Source organism: Eulemur rufifrons, chromosome 8, assembly GCF_041146395.1.
Source record: "Eulemur rufifrons isolate Redbay chromosome 8, OSU_ERuf_1, whole genome shotgun sequence".
NCBI classification, from domain to species: domain Eukaryota; kingdom Metazoa; phylum Chordata; class Mammalia; order Primates; family Lemuridae; genus Eulemur; species Eulemur rufifrons.
Window position 1 is genome coordinate 12,439,098 of NC_090990.1, and position 23,234 is coordinate 12,462,331.

At 55.5% G+C, this 23,234-nt stretch overlaps 2 protein-coding genes across 4 annotated transcripts in view; one reads left to right on the plus strand and one right to left on the minus strand.

Annotated features, from left to right (window-relative positions):
* Nucleotides 1-5,386: 5,386 nt before the first annotated feature.
* Nucleotides 5,387-16,908, plus strand: HTR6 (5-hydroxytryptamine receptor 6). The gene is made up of 3 exons (XM_069479151.1): nt 5,387-6,100; nt 16,107-16,265; nt 16,471-16,908. The coding sequence occupies exons 1-3, from the start codon at nt 5,387-5,389 to the stop codon at nt 16,906-16,908; spliced, it is 1,311 nt and encodes a 436-aa protein (XP_069335252.1).
* A 1,775-nt stretch (nt 16,909-18,683) lies between these two features.
* TMCO4 (transmembrane and coiled-coil domains 4) overlaps nt 18,684-23,234 on the minus strand; it is a 93,016-nt gene continuing 88,465 nt past the window's right edge. For all 3 annotated transcript variants that reach the window (XM_069479429.1, XM_069479431.1, XM_069479430.1), the window contains one exon: nt 18,684-20,535. In XM_069479429.1, coding sequence (XP_069335530.1) covers nt 20,128-20,535 — 408 coding nt within the window. In that variant the 3' untranslated portion in view covers nt 18,684-20,127. The remainder of the gene's footprint in view (nt 20,536-23,234) is intronic.

A 23,234-nucleotide genomic window follows, 5' to 3' on the forward strand; every position in this document is an offset into this window, starting at 1 on the left:
TGTCTTGGTGGCAGGATGAGTCTTGGTCAGCAAGGCAAGGTATAAATTCACAGACACATAAGAAATTAAAAAGGAGCTGGTTGGAAGTAAAACAGAAAGGTGGGTTGTTGGCGTGGTTGGTAGCAGCCGGGAATGCCGGCCACAGTTCAGACTTCATTCTCTCTGCAGCAAGGAGCCCTGGGGGTGCCTGCGCAGAACTGGGTGTCAGCGAGACTAGACTGGGTGGGAGGTGGGAGAGGCTGGGGACCAGCAGGGCTGACTGCACGGGTCCAGGCAGAGATGATGCCGCCGGCCTGGTGGGCAGTGGGGTTGGAGGGGCGGGGCCACATGGGAGGGGCGGGGCCGCGTGGGAGAGGCGCTGCCGATTGGATGTGGGTGCCCAGCGAGGGGGCGGAGCCTGACTGGAGCAAGGGCAAACGGAGCAGCATGGTTAGGTGTGCCAGTTTTGGGGGTGTTGTGAGAGTATAGCTCAACTTGAACCACCAAGACAGCCCAGGAAAAAGTTGCAGCTCCCCTGCCCCTTCTCCACAAGGGTGGAAGGAGTTAAAATCTTTAGGAGGGATGAACTGCGATGCCAACGTTGTCAGCCCCTCTCCCCTAACTTGTCAGCCTACACGGAGCCAACGCTCAACTGGTTTTTTTTCCTTGCTCCAACCCCCTGGGGAAATCCAGTCCACCTGGGTTCAAATCCTGGCGGAGCCACTTCCTAACTATGTAATCTTGAGCAAGTCACGTAAATCTCTGCGGCTCAGTTTCCCTATGTGTAAGGAGGGAATAATGATCACTCCTACTTACTGGCAGGGTCGTGGTAAGCATCACATGCATAGATGCACGTATAGAGCACAGAACAGCGCCTGGCGTTTAATAAGAGCTCAGAGATGTTGGCTGTTGTTATTACTGAGAATGAATGACTGGCCCACGCTGCAGGTGGTTGGGCTGATGGTTTTGTTCATTGATAGTTATTGAGAGCTTAACATGTGCCAGGGATACAGCCACAAAACAGACAAATCCTAACCCTAACCCTAACCCTCACAGCCTTACAAAGGAGCCTCCCAACCTCCTTGGGAACTTAATATCTCCATCTCTGTGATGAGGAGCTTCCCACAGTCCTCTGTACTGACAGCATGGAGGTCTGGGGCAGAAGATCTCTAAGACTCAGCTGTCCCCTTATGGCATCAGCTGTTTCCTCCAGGGAGGAAGCTCCTGTGGCCAAAGTAATCGAGCAAAAGCTGCGAATCCTTGAAAGTCTCTCTTTGCTCTGAAATATTAAGGAAGTCTAGGCCTTTATTATTCCAGTATCTAGATGACAGATACAGGAGCACACACAGCTCCATCAAGGTCTCAAGTTCAAGATAATAACAGTGTGGCCACAAGGTGGCACCACGACCCTGGCCCAATCTTAAAGTCATTTTTAAAATTATAGCAAAGTACAGGTTAAAATACAACAAACATCTGTGACTCTATCACCTAGAATAAGCAAATGTTAAAGTTATTGCCATGATTTCTTTCGGTCTTTTTTTTTTTTTTAACAAATAAAAGCCATCAAACAGAAAAAGCTGACCGGGCGCGGTGGCTCACGCTTATAATCTAGCACTCTGGGAGGCCGAGGCGGGTGGATTGTTTGAGCTCAGGAGTTCGAGACCAGCCTGAGCAAGAGCAAGACCTCCCGTCTCTACTAAAGAAAATAGAAAGAAATTATCTGGACAACTAAAAATATATATAGAAAAAATTAGCTGGGCATGGTGGCACACACCTGTAGTCCCAGCTACTCGGGAGGCTGAGGCAGAAGGATCGCTTAAGCCCAGGAGTTTTAGGTTGCTGTGAGCTAGGCTGACGCCACAGCACTCTAGCCTGGGCAACAAAGCGAGACTCTGTCTCCAAAACAAAACAAAACAATAAAAAGCTAAAAGCAGGGAGACTAATATTCTATTCCACTACACACTAAGTGTTACAAAGCTAAAATACACGAGGCAAATGGTCTATCGGGCACTCATCCCGTTCACAGCCCCACTGCCCCAGTTCATAGCAGCAGAGAATTTTAGAGGCTTTGCCAACCTCACAGAGCAAGTAGCAGAATTGGGATGAGGAACTCAGGTCACCGGGCTCCACAATTGTTCCACACAGCACCTCTTGAGTCACTGTTGCTCACATCACAATCCCTGGGCGGAAGGAGTTACCACGGGGCTGAATGCGTCACCATTGCACAGATGGGAACACTGAGGCCAACAGCTCGCACTGACATAGTATGGTAAAGTCTACAGATCACACTGTGTCATTTCATCCCCTCAGCAACCCCGTTGAGACAGGTGCTGTATTGTTCTGCTAACTATTGTAGAGGACAAAAGGTGACCCAAAGAGATGGAGCTGCTGGCGCTAGGTCCACAGAGCCGGTAAGCGGTGAGCTGGATCCCAAGCCAGGCCTTTCTGGCTCTCAGCTCTGGCTTGGTGTACACATCCTGTTCCTCGGGGCATGCAGACCCCTCACAGTGCTGCAGTGTGGTGTGGGGGGTGGGGTGGGGAGGGCAGGCCTCCTTCACCTGCTGAGCAGGTCCATCTGTGGGCAAGACTGGGGCTCTGAGCACCCAATAGTGGCTTAGGGGTGGGTGGGGCTCTGCAGGGGCTGAGGTTTGTGTCAGGAGGTTTTTGACCGTCTGTAGTGGGCTCCCTCTGCCACAGGCGTCAGGCAGACTGAGTTTCAGTTCCTGCTGGACCGCTTGCTGCTGGTGACCGTGGGCCAGGACCTTGGCCTTTCAGAACCCCAGTTTAACATCTACTCGGCATTATTGTCGGGGTAGGAATAAATACTTGGAGAAGTAGGAATATTGTAGGAGTAAGAACAGTATAACAGGCCGGGTGTGGTGGCTCATGCCTGTAATCCTAACACTCTGGGAGGCCGAGGCGGGAGGATCGCTCGAGGTCAGGAGTTTAAGACCAGCCTGAGCAAGAGCGAGACCCCGTCTCTACTAAAAATATAAAGAAATGATCTGGACAGCTAAAAATGTATATAGAAAAAATTAGCCAGGCATGGTGGCACATGCCTGTAGTCCCAGCTACTTGGGAGGCTGAGACAGAAGGATTGTTTGAGCCCAGGAGTTTGAGGTTGCTGTGAGCTAGGCTGACACCACGGCACTCTAGCCTGGACAACAGAGCAAGACTCTGTCTCAAAAAAAAAAAAAAAAAAAAAAAAAGAACAGTATAACAAAGCCCCTGGGAACAGAGCAAGAGCCTTAACTGTGGAAGGTGTTATAATACTTTTCTGTTTCTGTGGAGGAAAAAAGACCTCTCCTCATCCCTTTGTACTACATTTTCTTTTTTCTATAGCAGTTATCACTTTATGATTACTTTACTTTTTTTTTTTTTTTTTTTTTTGAGACAGAGTCTCGATTTGTGAACCGGGCTAGAGTGCCGTGGCGTCAACCTAGCTCACAGCAACCTCAAACTCCTGGGCTCAAGCGATCCTCCTGCCTCAGCCTCCCGAGTAGCTGGGACTACGGGTGCACACCACCATGCACGACTAATTTTTTTCTATTTTTAGTTGCCCAGCTAATGTCTTTCTATTTTTAGTAGAGACAGGGTCTCGCTCTTGTTCATGCTGATCTTGAACTCCTCAGCTCAAGCAATCCTCCTGCCTGGGCCTCCCTGCTAGGATTACAGGCGTGACCACCTGGCCTTACTTTACAGGTTTATTATGCTTATTGTTTATTGTCTGTCTCCTTCCACTAGAGGGTAAGCACCATGGAGGTGGGAATCTTTGTTGTGGTCACTGTAGTGTCCTGATTGGCCAGAACAATGCCTGACACCTAGTGCGTGCTCAATAATTATTTGCTGAATGAATGGATGGAATCCACAGTAACAATCGGCACGGCAGTGTTAGGTAGAGACTCCTCGGCCACAGGGAAAAGGTACACAGGGAGGTCACACTCAGGGGATGCCACACCCCACCTCTCTGCCTGCAGTGACTGCTACCACACCTGCCTGGGCGTTCCCCAATCTGTTCACACTCTGTTAGACTGGGAGTGCCAAGAGGTCAGGGACTTCATTCTTAGTGCCCGGCCCCTTTGGGGAACCGGATAGTTTCTCCCGGTAAGACCCTGGGAAGGGCAGCCAGCTGCTCAGACTAACGGTGAAGAGTGCCCAGAATTATTATTAACCCATTTTGTAGACACAGCAACTGAGGCCAGAGGGGTGTCAAGTGATTTGCCTGTTTCCTAACTCCTGGGTTTCCCCGGAAGTGCGGTGACCTCGCTGGGAGTGGGCAGACCCCATTAGGGAGCAGTCCCCTGACAAAAGGAGGTCACAGCCCGCTTCTCTAAATTCTGCCTGCGCCGCCGCCCGCGCGTGGGTTGCGGAGGAGTATGCGGGGGGTGGGGGCTGCCGTACCCGGGAGGCTGCCCGGCGCAGCTGGGGCCCTCGGATCGCTGGTCCCCAGGCCCGGGGTACTCGGCCCCCGCCCGCCTGCGGGGCCCGAGCTCTGCTCTCCCCGCCCACCACGGGGCGGGGCGCACGCTCCGCGGCGCGGGGACCGCGCGCTTCTGGCCCCCTCCGCCCGCTCCTCCGCGCGCCCGGGCCCCTCGCGGCGCCTCCCCGGCTCCGAGCCCCCGGCCCGCCGCCCCCCCGGCTCGCGGCTGCCTCTCCCCCTCCCAGCCCCGCGGCGCTCGCCGCAGTCGCGAGCAGCAGAGCAGCGGCAGCGCCCCAGGTACCGAGCGCGGGCGGGAGGCGGGCAGCGACCTGGCGGCAGGGTGGGGAGGGGGCGCGGCCGCTGCCCTCCTCTCCCCGCGGGGCCTGGCCGGCCGCGTCCTCCCGCGCGCCACAGGGGCCGGGTGCGCCCGATCCGGGGGAGCCTCTGCGGGCTGCGACCTGCTTTCCCCGCCCGGGCTCCGCTCGGCCCCGAGGCCCCCACCCTGCGACCCCCAGCGCTGCGGCTCCCGACCTAGTGTCCCCGCACGCCCACCGCCGCGGGGAGCCTGCCCTGCGGGAGGGCGCCCATTTGGTCCCTGCTGCCACCTCCCCGGGCTCCCACCGTCCTCGTCCCCATCTTACCGCCCACCCCTCCAGGGGGCTCTGTTTCCACCCGAGGGTGGCCCCCACGACCTCCTCCCAACTTTCTTCCGCTGTCTTTAAGGGATTCGGCTCATTAGGTGCCCCTCCCTAAACTTCCCACCCGTTTGCTCCAGGTGTCCCTGTCCCACCCCCGAGGGCGCCCGTGTAGCTCCTCTCCGTCTTCCTCTGGTCGCTGACCCTGGACCTAGCGCCCCCGCCTCCATCTTCCCACCTGCCCCCGCGGGGGAGGGGGGAGGGACGCGGTCTGTTGTCACCAACGGTGCCCACCCAGCCTCCGCTCCTCCAGGCCACTCCATCACACCCTCACCCTCCATCCCCGGTCCCCATGGTCCCGGAGCCGGGGCCCTCCAACAACAGCACCCTGGCCTGGGGGTCGGGGCTGCCGTCGGCCCCGGGGGGCAGCGGCTGGGTGGCGGCCGGGCTGTGCGTGGTCATCGTGCTGACGGCGGCGGCCAACTCGCTGCTCATCACACTCATCTGCACGCAGCCAGCGCTGCGCAACATGTCCAACTTCTTCCTGGTGTCGCTCTTCACGTCGGACCTGATGGTGGGGCTGGTGGTGATGCCGCCGGCCATGCTGAACGTGCTGTACGGGCGCTGGGTGCTGGCGCGCGGCCTCTGCCTGCTCTGGGCCGCCTTCGACGTGATGTGCTGCAGCGCCTCCATCCTCAACCTCTGCCTCATCAGCCTGGACCGCTACCTGCTCATCCTGTCGCCGCTGCGCTACAAGCTGCGCATGACGCCACCGCGCGCCCTGGCACTTGTCCTGGGCGCCTGGAGCCTCGCCGCGCTTGCCTCCTTCCTCCCTCTGCTCCTGGGCTGGCATGAGCTGGGCTATGCGCGGCCGCCTGACCCGGGCCAGTGCCGCCTGCTGGCCAGCCTGCCCTTCGTCCTCGTGGCGTCGGGCCTCACCTTCTTCCTGCCCTCGGGTGCCATCTGCTTCACCTACTGCAGGATCCTGCTGGCCGCCCGCAAGCAGGCCGTGCAGGTGGCCTCCATCACTACCGGCATGGCCAGCCAGGCCTTGGAGACGCTGCAGGTACCCGGGGTGCACAGGGAGACCCGGGCTTGTGGGATGGAGAGGAATGAGCAGCCACTGGGCGCCCTGGGGCCTCACCACTCAACTCACACTTGCTGGTGACCTCCTCTCAGCCTTTCCTAGCTCCGGCCTTTCTGCTCCACTCAATGCCTGACCGTCCACAGGACAGCTCCATCAGACGGTGGGGCAGGCTTCTCCCAGGTCACATGTGCAACAAGGAATTTAGGGCGGCCCATCTCTCTCCATCTGCTCCTCCCCTGGTCTTCCCCATCATGGCAACGGCACCATCGTGGCATCCCACACCAGAAACTTGGGAATAATTCTTGCCCTCTTGCTCATCCCATTCATTAGCGAGGCCTGATGGCATTGCTTCCTAAACTGGTGCCATCTTCACGGCCACTTCTTGCCTGGGAGCCTCTGATAGACTTCTACTGGCCCCCACTTCCGCTCCAGCCACTGCTGTGCATTTTCTGCACTGGAGCCAAAAACCCTGCTTCAGACCCTTCAGTGGCTCCTCATTGCATTCAAGGTAAAGAGCAAACCCATCTCAGGCTCTGGCCTCAGGATCTGTCCCTGCCAACCGCTCCAGCGTCACCTCCCCGCCCTCTGTTACTCTGCAGCAGCCTCGTGGCCCTTCTGACAGTTCCTAGGAGGCAGTGAGCTTCCTTCTGTGCCAGGGGCTGTATTTGCTATGCCCTCTGCCTGGAATGCTCTTCCAGCAGCTGCTTTGCCTGACTGTTAGCTCACCTCTTCCCAGGGGCCATGCCTGGCCACGGTGTCTGCAGACCCAGCCCTCCCCCCCCGCCGTTCCCTAGCAGGTCCCCTGGTTCATTTGCCCACTTGCTCATCCTGCCTCCCTGACGGGGATATAAGCTTTGTAAGGGCTGTGCATATCTGGGTCATTTTTGCTCCCCGCTGCACATAGAGGGTGCACCTATTTAGGTGCTTGTGAGTGGGGTAGGTGCTCTTAGCTCAAGGCCTTGCAGTGTCTGTAAGTGGAGTGGCTGCTCTTGCCACCCACACCTCTCTGTGCTTCAGTCCCGCAGTCCACCCTATGCGGTGGGAGTGTACACTGCCCAGGCCTGGGTCCCAGGGACTTAGGTCATAGGCCCTGGGGAAAGTCCCAACTGGGCTCTCTTGGTGGAAGAAGCTCCAGGAGGATGGGGGATGCCTTGGGGGGTCATTGGGTGGACAGGGACTTGGCTGAGGGGTGAAAGGCCAACATTCCCCTCACCCCATCAGTGAGGCCCAGAGCTGCCCCTGGCCCATCAGCGGAGAGGGCAGGGCCCTGTGTGGCCAGGGGGTCCTGGGAGCAGCCCTGCTCCTTCTCCCTGTCTGCGCTCCCTGAAGAACATTCTTGAGTCTCACAGGTGGCTGTGACCCTGACTTGCTTCTCCAGGTGTGGATGGCTGGCCTGGGCTGTCCACGCTCTCTCCCTGGGTTCTTGTTTCCCAAACTTCAGGCGTCCGGGACATCTGCCTTGCTACCTCTCCCCACCCCCATCTCAAGCCACTTAATTCATGTGTACTTAGCATTTTCTTTAAATCATCTCTCTTATCTTTTTACTTTCATGAATTTGTTTAGAAAAAAAACTTCGTATCTCTTCCAGAAATGGAAAATCGGTGTCCCTTGCCCTAGATTGAAGGTGATGATCACAAACACAACTTCAGTGATATTGAAGACACCCCAGCAAGAGCTCTGAAGTCCAGCTTGGTGCACTTGAAGTGGCTGAGCCTGAAGCCCACTTCCTCTTTGTGAGTGTTAGAGGGCCTCAAAGACATGGTAGCACCAGCATGGGTCTTTCTCTTGACGTACCTGGAAGAGTTGGAAGAGAAGTGGCAAGGGCTAACGTTCTCTGATTCACTTATTTTATGGGGTGTCCACTGACCACCTGAAATCACCACCATTCCCTCACTTTGGGAAGCTCTGCTCTCTTAGCTGGGGGTGTGGGACCTGGGCTGGTCTGGGTGAGGTCCAGGCAGGAGAGATCAGGATTCCAGGTTCCAGTGGCCCTGGTGACACAGGTTTTCTTTCCATTAAGCTAGTCAGCTGGTACCAGGATGGGGCTTGAGACTGTGGCCTCCGAACCCGGGCGGGAGTCTCCCAGGTGCCATCAGGTGCAGCCCTCGCAGTCTTTGGGCGCTCACTACGTGCCAGGCACCACCGAGCTAAGCTTATTAATCTCCCAGTCACCCAGTGAGGGCAGTACTGCTGTCATCCCTGTTTGACAGATGGGGAAACTGAGGTTCAGAGAGAGGGGAGGCCGCTTGCCCAAGGTTACACAGCTGGTGAGTGAGGTTCAAGGTCTGATCTGGCTGGTGCCACAGCCTCCGTCTGAGCCAGTGCACTGCCTTTGGGCAGTGATGCCCTTGAAACGCTGTGCTTGGGGACACCACACTGTGTCCCTTTACTTCTCCGTGCCGTCTCAGTGTCCTCTGTCGGGTCCTCGTGATCCGCCCAGCCGTGGCATTCCCGGGCCTCATTCCCCGGCCTCTTTGCCCTTTCCCACATTCGCTCCCTTAGTGATCTCATCTTGTCTCATGACTGCAGATGCCACCTGCACGCTGATGACTTCCTGCCTGGGCTGCTAACTTGACATGCTCGCAACAGAGCTCCGGATTTTCCGGGCCCCAGACCTAGTCCTCCCATAGTCTCCCTTATATCAAGTCACTCACTGTCCCGGAGCGAGTTGATCAGTTGTTCAGGCCAGAGACCGTGGAGGCAGTCTGGACGCCTCTCTGTGTCTCACACTCCACATCCAGTCCTCTTATGGCTACCACGAAAACATGTCCAGGCTGGGACACTTCTCACCTCTCCACTGCTGCCCCCGGGGCGGAGGCCCTCCAGCTGCTGCCTGGGTTACCGCAGGACTCCCTTGACTGATTTCCTCATGTCGTCCTTGCTCTCTTTCAACCTCCTACAACAGCGAGCATGATCCCTTTGAAGTGCAAGTCCTGCCGTGTCATTCCTCTGCCCCGTGCCCTCCTGTCACCTGGCTCTCTGCTCCTTATGGGGCCCCTCCACTCCCCTGCTCTCCTTGCCATGGATCGAACACAACAAGCACATTCCTGCCTCAGGATCTTTGCACCTTCTGTTCCCTCTGCCTGGGGTGCCCTTTCCTCACTTCCCCACGTGGTTCTCCCCCTGACTTCCACCGTTTCCTTCCAGTCTCTATTCAGTCGCCTTCCCCAATCCCTCTATCCACAGAAGCAACTGCCACCCCCTCCCCAGGTCCTGTCCAGCCCTCACTTGCTCAGTGATTTCTCTCAGCAGCGCTTACTACCCCCTGACATATTATGCACTTACCCCTTTATTTACTACTTTGCTCTATTAGAGCGTAAGCTCTGTGAGGATGGGAACTTGTCTTTTTGATACCCTGCCGTGTTCCCAGCACCTAAAACAGCTCCTGGCTCGACATGGTGATCAGGACGGGATGAAATGAACGCAGTGCCTCAGGTAGCCTGGGAGTCTATCCCTGTTCACGTGGCTGCCTTTTCTCTCACTCCTTTCAGAATCAGTTCTTGCATGCGACAACCTAAGCTTTTTATCACATGGGTTCATTTGCTTGGTGACACGTACCGAGTACCTACTTCGTGCAGGCTGTCCTGGGCAGTGCACGTGCTGGCGGACAGGACTGCAACACCGGCCCGCCTGGGCTGTGTTCAGCTGGGGAGACAGACACTGACCGTGAAACGCTACCACGATGAGGATTATGGAGCTTACAAGAGGGGCGCCTCACCCAGCGAACGTTCCCTGAGTATACACTGGAAGGGTAAAGCGAGAAGTCACACTGAGCTCTAAAACCAAAGGCTAGGAGCAGCCTTCACGGGCTACTTAGGCCAGCACCCCACCCCCGAGGCAGAATGACCTGTGGGCCTCTCCAGCCAGAGATGTGTCTATTCGCATACCCCTCTTTCTGGAAAGCCTGTTCTGGTTCGTATGTGAAGTGTCAGCTCCTGGCTGCCGGCCTTGCTTCCAAATCACTTGGCTCCTAAGTGAGCCTTCTGCAGGCCTGTTTTGCTCATGGCCAGGAGATCGGGCTGCATTCTGGGAACTGGCTTCTGGGATGCTGCCTCTACTCTGACCTTCTGGGTCACCACCCCTTCCTTCCCACCGGAGCTGGCCTGTCTCAGAGACCGGCAGCTTCTAGCCTGGAGGCGGAGGCTCCCTCGATGCCTGGACCTAAAGGCTCTGCTGAGAATGAATAAGACTGGGGGTGCGTCAGCCCCCTTTCCTCCTGTGCTCAGTCCCACTCACCCCTTGCTGCTGTCCCCAGTGCAGCCTCCAGCTTCCCTGCAGAAGGGAGGGAGCTGGGCATAGGTTCCCGAAGCCTCAGTTTCTCTGGGGTCCAGAGCATGGGAGCTGGTAGCCTTGAGCATTTTATCCCTCCCATATAGTCTATGTATGTAAATGGGCTTTTCCCCCTTTTTTTTATTTTTTATTTTTGAGACAGAGTCTCAGTCTCTTGCCCAGGCTGGAGTGCAGTGGTGCAATCATAGCTCATTGCAGCCTTGAACTCCTGGCCTTACGCCATCCTCCCACCTCAGCCTCCCAAGCAGCTGGGACTACAGGCACATGCCACCACACCTGGCTAATTTAAACATTTTTTTGTAGAAATGGGATCTTGCTGTGTTGCCCAGGCTGGTCTTGAACTCTTGGCCTCAAGTGATCCTCCTGCCTGCAGCCTCCCAAAGTGCTGGGATCACAGGCATCAGCCACCGTGCCTGGCCTAAATGGGCTTTTAGAAAAACACTGGCTGGCTTAGTGGTTTCCCCAGGCCTTCCTGCTGCCCCAGGGGCTGGAAGAAGGGGCCCTGCTTAGTGCTAAGGCAGGGGCTGTGGGCTGGGGGTGCAGGGGTATGGGGGCGGTGGTGACAGAGTGAGATGCCGCCAGGGGCATGTGCGTGTGTGTGTGTGTGTGTGTGTGTGTGTTTGGTGGGGGCGTGGGAACCAGACTGGGGTGGCCTTCAGCCTTGGGAGACTCCAGAGGGCCCAGGGTCTGGGGCAGTTCAGGGGCGCAGCAGGAGTAGCCCAGGCTCTTCCTCTCCGTGCTGGGATTTCTGGGTCTCTGTGGCCCACGACCTCTGCCCACCTTCTCTGTTCCTCATCTTCCTCCCCTGTTCCCTTCTCTGCCTTCTGCGTGCCTGTTTTCCCCTCCCCCTATCAATTTCTCCTCCTCCTCCTCCTCTTTTCACCCTCCCTCACTCTCCTAAGCATTATTCTGCCTTAGTGATCCATCTTCCCTTCCATCTCTGTCCTTCCTCCCCCTCAGAGGAGGCTGTGATCACAGAAATATCTGCGAGGGGGAGGAGGGGGCTGAGCCGGGGAGAGGCTGGCAGAGTGGCACTGCTGAGCGCGGCGGGCTGGGCTGCGCTTGGAGCCAGGTGGCCTGTGAGCCAGGGCTCCGGCTGTGGCAGGAGCTTGGGTGTCTGGCTGCTCAGGGCTCGAGCTCTGCCTTGCATGGAAGCCGGATGACCTTGGACAAGGCATCTCACCTCGCTGTGCCCCAGGGGGAATGATGTTTATCTCATGAGGTTGTTTGAAGAGCCAATGAGATAATATACATAAAGTACCCGGCACACATAAGGTGCTCAATATATGTTCGTTCCTCTCCTTTCCTGCTGGTGGGAAAATATACGCTTCTGGGAGCTCACGCCTTTGAGCCTTTCTAGGGAAAAAAGTCACCACTGCCGCCACAGTGATCAAATAGCTGCAGCATCACAGTGATCACATAGCTGAGCCGGACACTAATAATAGCAAACGGCAAAGACGACAGCTAACACTTACGTGGCGCTTACCGTGTGCCGGGCACTGTTCCAACTTGCTGTACGTTATGTTATCGAATCCGCGCTACGATCCTGTGAGGTAGAAGCCGTTATAATTGCCGTTTTGCAGAAGTGAAGGCTGAGACAGAGAGGGGCGAAGCGACTTGCTGAAGGTCACTCGGCTAGCTAGTAACGGAGCCAGGGTTTGCAGCCAGGCAGTGCGGCTCAAGTCTGTCTTGTGATCCTCACACTAGGATTAGATGATGGCAAAAATTTTAAATTACAGAAGGGGATATATAAGTACATTTTAAAATATAAATTCAACAGTAGAGATGAAATAAAAGACACCCCCTCCGGATTCCATCTAATCACCTTCTACTCCCAGGGACACTCTTATCAATTTAGGAAATGTCCTTCCATTTTTTTTTTTTTTTTTTTTTTTTTTTGAGACAGGGTCTTGCTCTATTGCCCAGGCTGGAGTGTAGTGGCATCATCGTAGCTCACTGTAACCTTGAACTCCTGGGCTCAAGTGGTCGTCCTGCCTCAGCCTCCCAAGTAGCTAGGACGACAGGGTAGTGCCACCATGCCCAGCTAACTTTTAAATTTTTTGAAGAGACAGGGTCGTGCTATGTTGCCCAGGCTTGTCTTGAACTGGCCTCCCAAAGTGTGGGGATTACAGGTGTGAGCCACTGCACCTGGCCAATTCATTCGTTGAAAACGTCTGGGTACCATTCTGGAGTGGGAATGTACCGTGGTTTATGTAAACACTCTTGTTGGGCATTTCGGCTGCTGTCAGTTTTTTCCCATCACACATAGTGCTGTGGGACACATTATTGTCTATGCCAGGTGAACAGACAAGTGAGCAGGTATTTTTTGAACATAAAGACCTGTAAGTAGGATTGCTGGCTGGAAGGGCACTGCCAGATTGTCCTCCAGGTAGCTGCCCTCTGACAGTGCCACATGCCATGGACGTGTACAAGGGACACCCAAACAAAAGAACGTGGCCACGAGGGGCCGTGAGGTGGTTACAAGGCAGAGAGAAGCCAGAACGGTGATGCTGGTGTCAGCCAGATCCCAGGTGTGGCTGGTGGTTTCTCCTAGTTTCTGCTCCACGAGGGCTCTTGGTGACAGTAGTGGGGCTTCTTAACCCTACCCTGTCTGTGGCCCATGGATGCCATCCCTGAGTGTGCAGGTGGCATGGTGAAGTGAGAAGGGTGCCGTTTCTGGGGCCAGAAATGGGTCCCTGACTCAATTCTCACCTCCTTTGTGACTCCTGGCAAGTCCTTTTGCCTCTCTGAGCCTCAGTTTTCCCATCTGCAAAATGGGGATACTCCTAACTATCTCTGAGAAAGAGCGAATGACTTAAAGAATACCAAATGCTCATGTGTAGTGAGTGCTCAAGAAATGGGGATGATAATGCTGACTTGAAGTCACTCTGGTTTGTGTGGCCTTGCACTGGTACAGTGGTGACCTTGGGAAGGTCCTCTACCCTCTCTGAGCCTCGGTTTCCTTCTCTATTCCCTCTTGGTTGTGTTCTCCGGTCAACTCTTTGGGAAGGAGAGGAGAAAGAAAGATCTTGGGTTATTCCCACGGAGACCAGAGAGAAAATCTCATTTCATCATCACTCCCTTCCCTGGAGCTTCCTTCCAGATGGTTGCCCCGAGACACCCCCGCCCCGAGTGCCTCAGGTTCCCCCTTGCCCTAGAGCTCTCAGAAGGCCAGGGCTGCTTCCTGCCCTGTCCCATCCCCAGGTCACCAGGGGGCAGAGGGGCACCTGGATAAGTGGGACCTCCTGGAGACAGTGTCACCTCCCTCCATAATGTCTGTCCCCATTGACGGCAGCAATTTGAAGGTGTGGCAGGTCTTAGGATGATTCTTTTGGGGAAGCAAGAGGCTCCTCCTCCAGGCTGACCATGGTGGGGCCACAGAAACCATATAGAGTCCACTTGGGAGGAGAGAAAAACTAGAAGAGGAGAGAGAAAAGCGGATGCTCTTTTTCTCCCTTGCTGACTTGGGCCAGACTTCAGAGCAGACTTGTGTATGGTGGGGTGGAGGTGGAGGGGCACCCTCCGGTCACAGAGCCTGAGCTGCAGCGTCATGAGTCAGAGCTTCTGTCCTGGTGTCTGTGCTGCTTTGGGGAGGCCAGAGCTGCTGGCAGAAGGACAGGGACCTCGAGTGCTCAAAACCCTCCCAACCTCACACACATATCACAGAACCAGCCTCAGGGCTATCATGTATGTAGCACCTACTCTGTTGGGCACTGTGCATGCATTTATTACCCACAGCCTCACTCCGTAAGCTGAGTATCATTTTTGCCATTTTACAGATGTGGAAACAGAGGCTCTCGCAAGATCACAGAGCGAGTAAGTGGTAGAGACATGATTTGAAGCCAGCTCACCTGTCTTAAAAGCCCAGCTTTTGTCTCTGCAATGCTGCCCCTCCAAGACAGCAGAGAGAAATCAAAGGCCTCTCTTAGGCTGCTCTTTTGCAAATTTGTCCTTGGTATTTGTGTAACCAGATTTCACCTGGATAAGCACATTGAGGGATGTGCTCTGCCCCCCTCTACCATTCTAGAATTAGAACCCCCACTCCCATAGAAAGATGGTATGTAGCTGGGGTTTCAGCACCATGGACAACACACCAACTTCCGGCACCCGGAGGAGGCCCAGAGGAAGGATCCCGGGATGGAAGGAGAGCGCATGCGCATGAAAGTGGGTGGGGCTGTTGGCTTTGTACTGCCCGGGTTGGCACATCTTGGCTTTGCCTTCTCCACCCCCTTTCCATCTGCAGAAGATCGCCTGGGAATCTGGTTCCCTTCCTGCCTCCTCTGACCTTCTCATCTCCCAATAAATACCCAGCCCACCTCTGGCTGCCTCAAGAACGAAGCTGGGCTGTCACGCAATATAGAAAATGCTGGGCCTATCTGGCTGTCAAAACCCAGGTGTGTGCCTGGGCAGCGCACACCCCCTTTGCATAGCTCACGATGAATCCCGCACACCATTGCACACTGGCATTTACTTACGCTGTAAATATGGGTGGGTCTCACTTCGTGCAAGTCTGATATACGAAAATCCAAATTGGTTGCAACACGTGATTTGGAGGAGGCCTTCACATCCCAGCCTTTGCGGACGCCTAGGGGTTTCATGGTGGGAACCCACAGACTTAAAGGCAGTCTGTGAGCCTTCTGGAAGTGTGGAACATTTTTTTCCTTGTGTGTATGTATATAAAAATGTATAAGCCTTTCATTTTCTGGGGAGAGGTTTTTTGTAGATTTTCAAAGGGCTCATGAGGTTTAGAAAGTGAAGAGAACTGCAGCACTGAGGGATCACACAGTTCAGGGAGGCTTTTAGTGTTTTGGGGCTGCTGGTTGCCAGTTTGCAAAGTCAAAATCTAACCTCCCACACCCACGTCCTCCTGTCAGTGGCTCCTGGGAGCAGCTTCTTTCTCCTCTGTCCCTCCTCCCCTCTCCTCCTCTTCTGTCCACTCCTGAGAACAGAGTAGCCTGCCAGTCCACAGCGTAATGGAGTTGTAAAATATCAAGGTCACTAGCATCCCTTGTAATCTGTAAAAGACTTAATTGCAAGCATTTGCTTTGTGCATGTGTCCTCAAAAAGCACTTCTATCTTGTGGAACACGAGAGTAATCACACAGGCAAGACCATTACTCCCAAATATGAAGAGAATTCGTATACAGAAAAATTGCCGAGCCTTGGACAGCAATGGGTCCTCTTTTTTTTCAATTACTCTTCCATTGCAGCTGATCGCAAAGGCGTTGGAAGGTGCTGGGGCTCGTTGTGATGCGTGTTGGCCTGTGTTGCGTGTTGTCTTTCCAGGGATGGTGGTTCTTCCAAACCATCTGACTTGAGTTTGGGGTAGTATTGCTGTGTCTCATTGTACTTCCTAGAGCTCCTTATGAAATTCTGGGTCAGGGTTGGGGCTCAGTGTGGACCAGGATCAGGGCTCAGTCTAGGTCTGTGGCTGAGGCTCAGTTGGAGACCTTGGTTCCGTAGGGCTTTATGGCAGGTGTCAGGATTCAGCCTGGGACCACGGTCAGGACTTTGTTTATCACTGATGTCAGGCCTCAGTCTAGGACTCCAGCTGGGGCTCAGTCAAGGATCAGGGCTCAGTTTATTTCGGTACTAGGGCTCAGTCTAGAATTAGGACTGAGGCTCAGTCTGTGGCTAGGACCAGAGTCAGACTGGGGCTCTTTCTCAGCTGCCTCACTTGGCCTTCCTTTCTGCAGGTGCCCAGGACCCCACGCCCAGGGGTGGAGTCGGCTGACAGCAGGCGTCTGGCCGCCAAGCACAGCAGGAAGGCCTTGAAGGCCAGCCTGACGCTGGGCATCCTTCTGGGCATGTTCTTTGTGACCTGGCTGCCCTTCTTTGTGGCCAACATAGCCCAGGTAATGCCACAGCGGGGGGGGGGGGGGGGGCAGGTGAGTCCAGGCCTCGCTCGGGAGGCCCTGAGCCCCAGCCCAGGCTCGGGGAGTGGGGAGGGTGGCTGCCTCGCATGGTGCATGCCTTTGTGTGCATCTGCTTCGTCCCAGCTGGGTCGGGGGGTCTGTGTCCCTGCCCCAGGGCCAAGCATGACCCGTCCCATCCCCTCAGGCTGTGTGCGACTGCGTCTCCCCAGGCCTCTTCGACGTCCTCACGTGGCTGGGTTACTGTAACAGCACCATGAACCCCATCATCTACCCGCTGTTCATGCGGGACTTCAAGCGGGCGCTGGGCAGGTTCCTGCCATGTCCCCACTGTCCCCGGGAGCGCCGGGCCAGCCTTGCCTCCCCCTCCTTTCGTACCTCTCACAGTGGCCCCCGGCCCGGCCTGAGCCTGCAGCACGTGCTGCCACTGGCCCTGCCGCCGGACTCGGACTCGGGCTCGGGCGGCTCCTCAGGCCTGCAGCTCACGACCCAGCTGCTGCTTCCTGGGGAGGCCACCCGGGACGCCCCGCTGCCTACCAGGGCAGCTGCTGCAGTCAACTTCTTCAACATCCATCCCGCAGAGCCAGAGCTGCGGCTGCATCCACGTGGTTCCCTCATGAACTAACTCAGGCTTGGAGCTGGCCAGCGGGGAGCTGGATTAGATGGAACTAAGTCCCTGGGGCCTCGGGCCAGCTCTTGGCTAGGAGCAGGAGGCTGCGGGTCTCTGAGCTCCGAGGAGTACACAGGGCCAGCGCCTACTGCCCACTCCCGGGCCCTTACCTGGAGGGATGACAGCGGACTCAGATACAGCTTTCTGTGGGACGCCCTGGTGTGGAATGTAACCTGTGTGTCTAGAGGACGGTTTGGAGGACTCCATGTTGGGGACAAGGACCTCTTGGTTCAGGTTAGGATGAAAACAATCATGTCCTTTGCCCACGCCTCCATCCGCAGACGGGATCAGTGCTCGCTGCGCCCCTCACCACCCGCAGTGTAGTCAATGGACCATCATCGTCATCGCCACCCCCTGGGAATTTGTTCAAAGTGCACACCTCTGCCCCACCCCACACCTGCTGAATCGGAACTGCATGTTAACAAGGTCCCCAGGTGAATCCTGTGCGCATTACAGTTGAGATGCGCTGGTGCAGATGGTCTTTAACCCTGAGAATGACGTGCTGGCCGGTTTTCGGGTGTGCGGCCCCTCGGCGTGTGCGTGGCAGCGCAGAAGAGCACGTGCGCCAGGGAGCCCGGCGCACACCCGAGTCTCTGCTCCACTCCTCTGGCACAGGTTACTCAACCTCTCTGAGTCTCAGCTACCCCATGTGTAACGTGGGCTCACGAGGCCTACCTCACAGGACTGTCTGGAGAATAAGACGTGTGCAGTAGACAGTCAGCAAGTCCTGCTGCTCCAACCCCTGGCCATCCAGCCCTGGCCTCTGGCTATGGGCCAGGAGGGCTGTTTGTTCCCACTGTTCCTTTTCCATTTTCCTCCCCTTCAGCCCCAACCCAGATTCCCACAGCCTGACTCTGGTTCCCCAACCCCTCCTTCTGGATGCTGGGTGGGGCCCCGGCACTCAGGGACCTTCCCAGCCCCCAAGCTGCTGCATTGTCCCTCCTGGGGGCAGAGGGGCAGACGGCAGTTTCCTGTTCAACCTCAGGGATGGGTTTTCCTCTACCCTGGGCTTCCTTGGACCTAGAAGGGAACAGCTGGGATAAACCCAGCCCCTTGCCCATCTCCTGGCCTTCCCCGGGGCGAGAGAAATGGGAATGGCGGCCACTTGGGTCAGCAGAGGTGAAGAGGAGCTGTCCCTGGTGGTGGGGCCACCAGGAAGGTGGATGTACCCTGGCACAGGGGCCTTGTTTTGGGGGCCAGGGGTGGGGGAACTTTTGGTCCCTAAAGTTTACCTGTCAGAGATCCCTTGCTAGCCTGAGGGTTTTTTAAAGCTTTCGGTTCCCCAATTTCCATCAACCCAAACTCCCGGGGTCCTCGACCCGACCTGCGGCCTGGCGCTCTCCTTGGTGCTGACTAGACTCAACTCTGGCCCTGACTGCTGGCTGCAGAGGGGCCATGGTGCTTGCTGGGGCTTCCCCTGTCCCCCAAGACCACCCGAGGGACTCTCAATAAACACTAGCTGAAGGCTGTGGCTGTGGTGTGGACTGGATTTGATCTTGGGGCCACTTGGGGTTTGAGAAGCAGCTGGTGTAGTGGGAAGAGACCTGGGTGTAGGTGTCCTGGGTTCTGGTCCACACTCTGCCCCTAATTGCTTTGGGAGCCCAGCAAAAGTCATTTCCCCTTTCAGAACCTCAGTTTTCCATGTGTGCCGTGAGCAGTCTGGATTAACAGCAGCAGGAGTTGTATAAATATTTGTTGAATGAACAAATACACATATGCCTGAGCAGAGATCCAGCTCCTATATTCCATGACTCCGATTTCTCCTGCCCTCCTCCCGCCTCCCCCAGAGCCCGTCAGTACTGCCTCCACCTGGGCCTTGATTTCCCCATCTGCACAATGGGGGAGCATTATCTCTGGCCCTGTCACTGAGGGACGGTGTGGGGAACAGAGGGAGGCTCCCATGGATGCAGATACAGTGGATAAAAACTCGGGCTCCAGAGTCCAACTAACTGTGTTTTGTTTTGTTTTGTTGAGACACAGTCTCACTCTGTTGCCCGGGCTAGAGTGCCGTGGCATCAGCCTAGCTCACAGCAACCTCAAACTCCTGGGCTCAAGTGATCCTCCTGCTTCAGCCTCCTGAGTAGCAGGGGCTACAGGCTCGCACCACTATGCCTGTCAAATTTTTCTATTTTTAGTAGTTACGGGGTCTCGCCTTTGCTCAGGCTGGTCTTGAACTCCTGACCTCAAATGATCCTCTCACCTCTGCCTCCCAGAATGCTGGGATTACAGGTGTGAGCCACCGCACCCAGCCTCAACCAACTGCGGTGTGAGACTTGGCTCCATCACTGACCAGCTGTCTGACCCTCGGCAGGTCACCTGATCTCTCTGAGCCTTAGTTTCCCCAAGTATAAAATGCAGATTATAATAGTACCTTCTTCATAGGTGGTTGTGAAGGTCATCGGAGCACCGGGTACGTGGTAAATATTCAAGCAGCCGTAGCCATTGTTGTTATGTATTGTTAACCACCTCTGTTCCTGCTACAGGAAATCCCTTCCCCGTATAATTCGTTCTTGTCAGAAGGCCCAGTTCCCGGCCACACTGAATGCTGATGCAGCATGTATTCGTGTTGCACAACTTTGGGGGGGGGCCACTCACACGTATCTATGTGAGTGATGCCCCAGCAGTTGTGCAGTGCATAGCCTGCATGGCTGTACGGGGCAGATCTGTTTGGCTCTCCTAAGGGCAGAAGGAATAAGCTGCCCTGTTTGCCCCTGTGCCTGCTCTGTTGGTGCCAGGTGGCGGTGCCTGTGGGCTGGGGCAGCCCTGGAGTGTGGATGGAAGGCAGGAGGGCACCCAGCTTTACCGAGGCCAGGGGAGGGGCGGCATGGGAGCCCCAGCCTCCAGAGAGCCCCCTGGACCTCCGACGAACAGCCAGACTCACAGCTGGTGTAGAGTCCTCGTGCTCTAAACTGTGCTTGGCTGACTCCGCAGGTCTCTGGTCTGGCTTCCTCAGGGAGGGAGTGTTTTGTCCCCAAAGTCCCCTTCCTTCCATTTCCTTTTCCTTTCGGCTCCAATTCCTTCAACTTAGGAAAGATACTTGTGGAAATTCATCTACACCTCCAGTCCCGTGAGGACCCTGTGTCCCGTGAGGACCCCGTGTCCCGTGAGGACCCCGTGTGTAAGAGTGAGCTGCACACAGCAATCTGGGAAGATGGCTCACGTCCCCCGCTGGGGTCATTCCAGCCCTGGGAAGGGCCCCTGGGTCTTGTGGGCACAGTCAGGGCAGCCCAGCGGGTTGGGGTCCACGCCATGGCTGCAGATACAGGGGCTCTCGGCGGAGTTGGCAGCAGCGGGAAGGGAGGCCCCTTCAGATTGGTCTGGCCCTGTTGGCACCTGGGCTGGGCTGGGGTCAGTGGACATGGCCATTTTGGAGGTGTCTCCCGGTGTGGGACCCTGGGTTTGCCCAGCCTGGCGAGTGGTCTTGCCTGGTGCAGAGGCGGTGGCCACCTGGCGAGGCTCCTCCTGGGGCAGGCTGCCCGGGGCCAGCAGGAGCCCCTTCTCGTCCCAGCCCGGCTTGGTGCGGATGCCCACAGCCTTCAGGATGGCGTCCATCTGCTTGGCGTAGTCCAAGTGGCCGCTGACCTGCGGGAGGACAGTGAGTGAGGGCTGCGGTGGGAGGGCTGGGCTCTGCCAGGGCCCCAAGCAAAGCTCCTGGGTCTCCCCTCGCCCTCAGCCAACCGGTCACCAAACCCATGACTGCAGCTCTCAATGTCTCACATCCAGAGGGGGCTGGAGAGGCTCTAGGTTCAAAGCTGTTCTAGAGTTTATTAAATAAAGATGGAGGAAGTTTCTCTAAAAATCGTGGGTCCTCTGGGGGCAGGAAGGAACCTCCTGAGAGAAGGAAAGTTGGGGAGGAAGTTCTCATTCTGGGCCGCAGCTCCGGCTGCTGTGGGAGGGCTCTGCCGCCCACCATCCCTCTGGCTCAGTTGCCTCAGCTGTAAACTGGGGACAACAAGAGTGGCTCCACCGGGGGGTGGCCGTGAGGACTTCCCCAGAAATAAAGCTATGGCATGGACTGCAAGGTACTGGCTACAATCCACTCTCCCCCTTCTCCCTTAGTCTTAAGAACCCCACTGTGTAGCTGGGCACGCTCCCCGCCTCCCTTGCAGCTAGAGGTGGCATTGTGACTAGTTTTGCCCAATGAGATGAAGCAGTAGTGTGATGTGGTGCTCCTTGGAATTCTTTTTAAGAGGAGGAATGCTCCTCTCCCCGCATCTCCTCTTTCCTGCAGGCTGGAATTCAGCCGGGATGGCCAGAGCTTGAGCAGCCATCTTGGGCTATGAGTTGGCCCGCTAAGGAGGGCAGCGCAAGCCACAAGACAGAGGGAATTTTGGCCCCTGAAGACAGTGGAACCAGCCCTAAACTGCCAATTCTGGCTTCTTTTATATGACAGAATCAACTCTCATGTGTTTAAGACACTTAGTGAGGCCTCGGTTACATGGGCCTGGATCTTGACTAAGACAAAGGCTGAGAACTCGGAAGTGCCCACCCCCTTCCTCAGAGAGTAATACATCCCCATTTTTGTGTTGGGATGTGTCGGTGAATGAAAAGTTGGGGTGTGACTGGAATGCCTGATGCCCGACTGTAATAATGGACAACGCCCAACACATAGTAGGTCCTTAATACGCTGTGGCAAATAAGCTTATTGGACCTACACCTTTGACAGGTGTCGGCTGCTAATTGTAGATGAAGAAACCGAGCCACAGAGAGGTAGAGTGACATGACCAAGGTCATACAGCTGGAACACATCAGAGCTGGGATGGGAATCCAGGCCTGTCGCTAAAGCCTGTTCTTTTCACAGAAAATCAGTTGGGGGTGGCATTAAAAGCCATTCTCATTTACAGATGAGGACAGCAGAGCCCAGAGAGGGATGCTGGATTACTTAATGACACATAGTGCGTGAAGAATAAAGCTGTGTGCGGTGCGAGACACTGCCTGAAGAGGCTGCTTGGCACACATCTGCCCCCTGAGAGGGAGCCTCTCGCTCTCCCGGCCACTGGTGGGGACCCGCTTCAGTGCCAAAGGCAAGCACAAGACAGAACGCTCTCTTAAGGCTGGAGGGGGAAGGCTTTCTTTTAAAAAGAGAACAGGAAAACACTAGGGAGGCTCTTGTTGGGAATCTTAGCAAACCACACAAAGACTCGGCTGGTAATGTCTGCATTTCCATTTGAATCACAAATCACACTGGGTTATTCAAATGAGTTTTCGAGAACACAAAAAGATAATTCCCTGTACAGTTTTGTCATTTCTCACCACCAGCATCTGCCTACCCCTTGTTCCTTTCCTTATTAATGCTTTTAAACAGTGGAAACGCACGTGTGTATCCACACATCTCAGTGGCTTTTCAGGCCCCTGGGCTCAGGCTGGAGGTCAGGGTGGGGCCAGTGCCCTTCCCCAGTAGGGAGCATATTTAGTGGCTGCAGGGACACTAGAAAGAACGTCAGTTAGTAATTCGAGAAACTGGCTGGTCCTCACAATTCCTGAACCACACCTTCCCCTAGCCCTAACCCTAACCCTTACCCTTCCACATCAAAGACTCATGACTTTGAATTCTCATTCAAACAGATATTCAAGGGCCTGACAATTCACAGGGACTCAGTACATGCTATCTTTCATTATTATGTTTCATATATGATCCAAAATACTTTTAAAGAGACATTACCCAATTCGAGTTAGTGATACCTACCTGAATGGGTTGTTTAGAATAATATCTACAAATCATGAAGCACAGTGCCTGGTATGTAGCAGGTGCTCTATAAATGAGTTCTCTTACTTTGGCTTCCCTAGAAGGGGGGATGGAGAGTAGGGAGGTAGCTGGGCTGATCCATTTGGGAGCCCAAGATAGCTGCTCAAGCTCCAGACATCACGTCTGAATTCCAGCCAGCAGGAGCTTCATACCCACAGAGACAAACAGTAACTGCCTAAGGACAAACAAGAACTGCCTCCCTGTACCTTTTTACTGTAAAGGGCTGGTGCCAGGGCTAGAAACAGGCCAGGAAGGAAGGGAGGAGGTGTTTGTGGCCACTGGCTGCAGGTGATACCAGATGAAACTCCACTGCACAGTTGCCCTTGAACACACAGCTCTGGCCCTCCTTGGTGACAAGTTGGTTTAGGCCTCAGGCAACCCTAGTCCCTGAGCTGTCATTTTACAAAGACTTCAGGGGAGCAGTCTCTGGCCGAGCTCCGGTTTCACAGTTGGCGGGACGGATGGAAGCCAGGGTGAGGTGCGCTGGGAAAGAGCCTCTTCTCAGCAGCGGAAAGTTCTGGTGTGGCTGATGTTG

Bases quoted from the DNA above. Each gene is read 5' to 3' on its own strand.
- HTR6 (XM_069479151.1), top strand. From the start codon at position 5,387: ATGGTCCCGGAGCCGGGGCCCTCCAACAACAGCACCCTGGCCTGGGGG. The intron at 6,101-16,106 runs GTACCCGGGGTG...TCCTTTCTGCAG, and splicing joins AGGCCTTGGAGACGCTGCAG to GTGCCCAGGACCCCACGCCC. The intron at 16,266-16,470 runs GTAATGCCACAG...CCATCCCCTCAG, and splicing joins TTGTGGCCAACATAGCCCAG to GCTGTGTGCGACTGCGTCTC.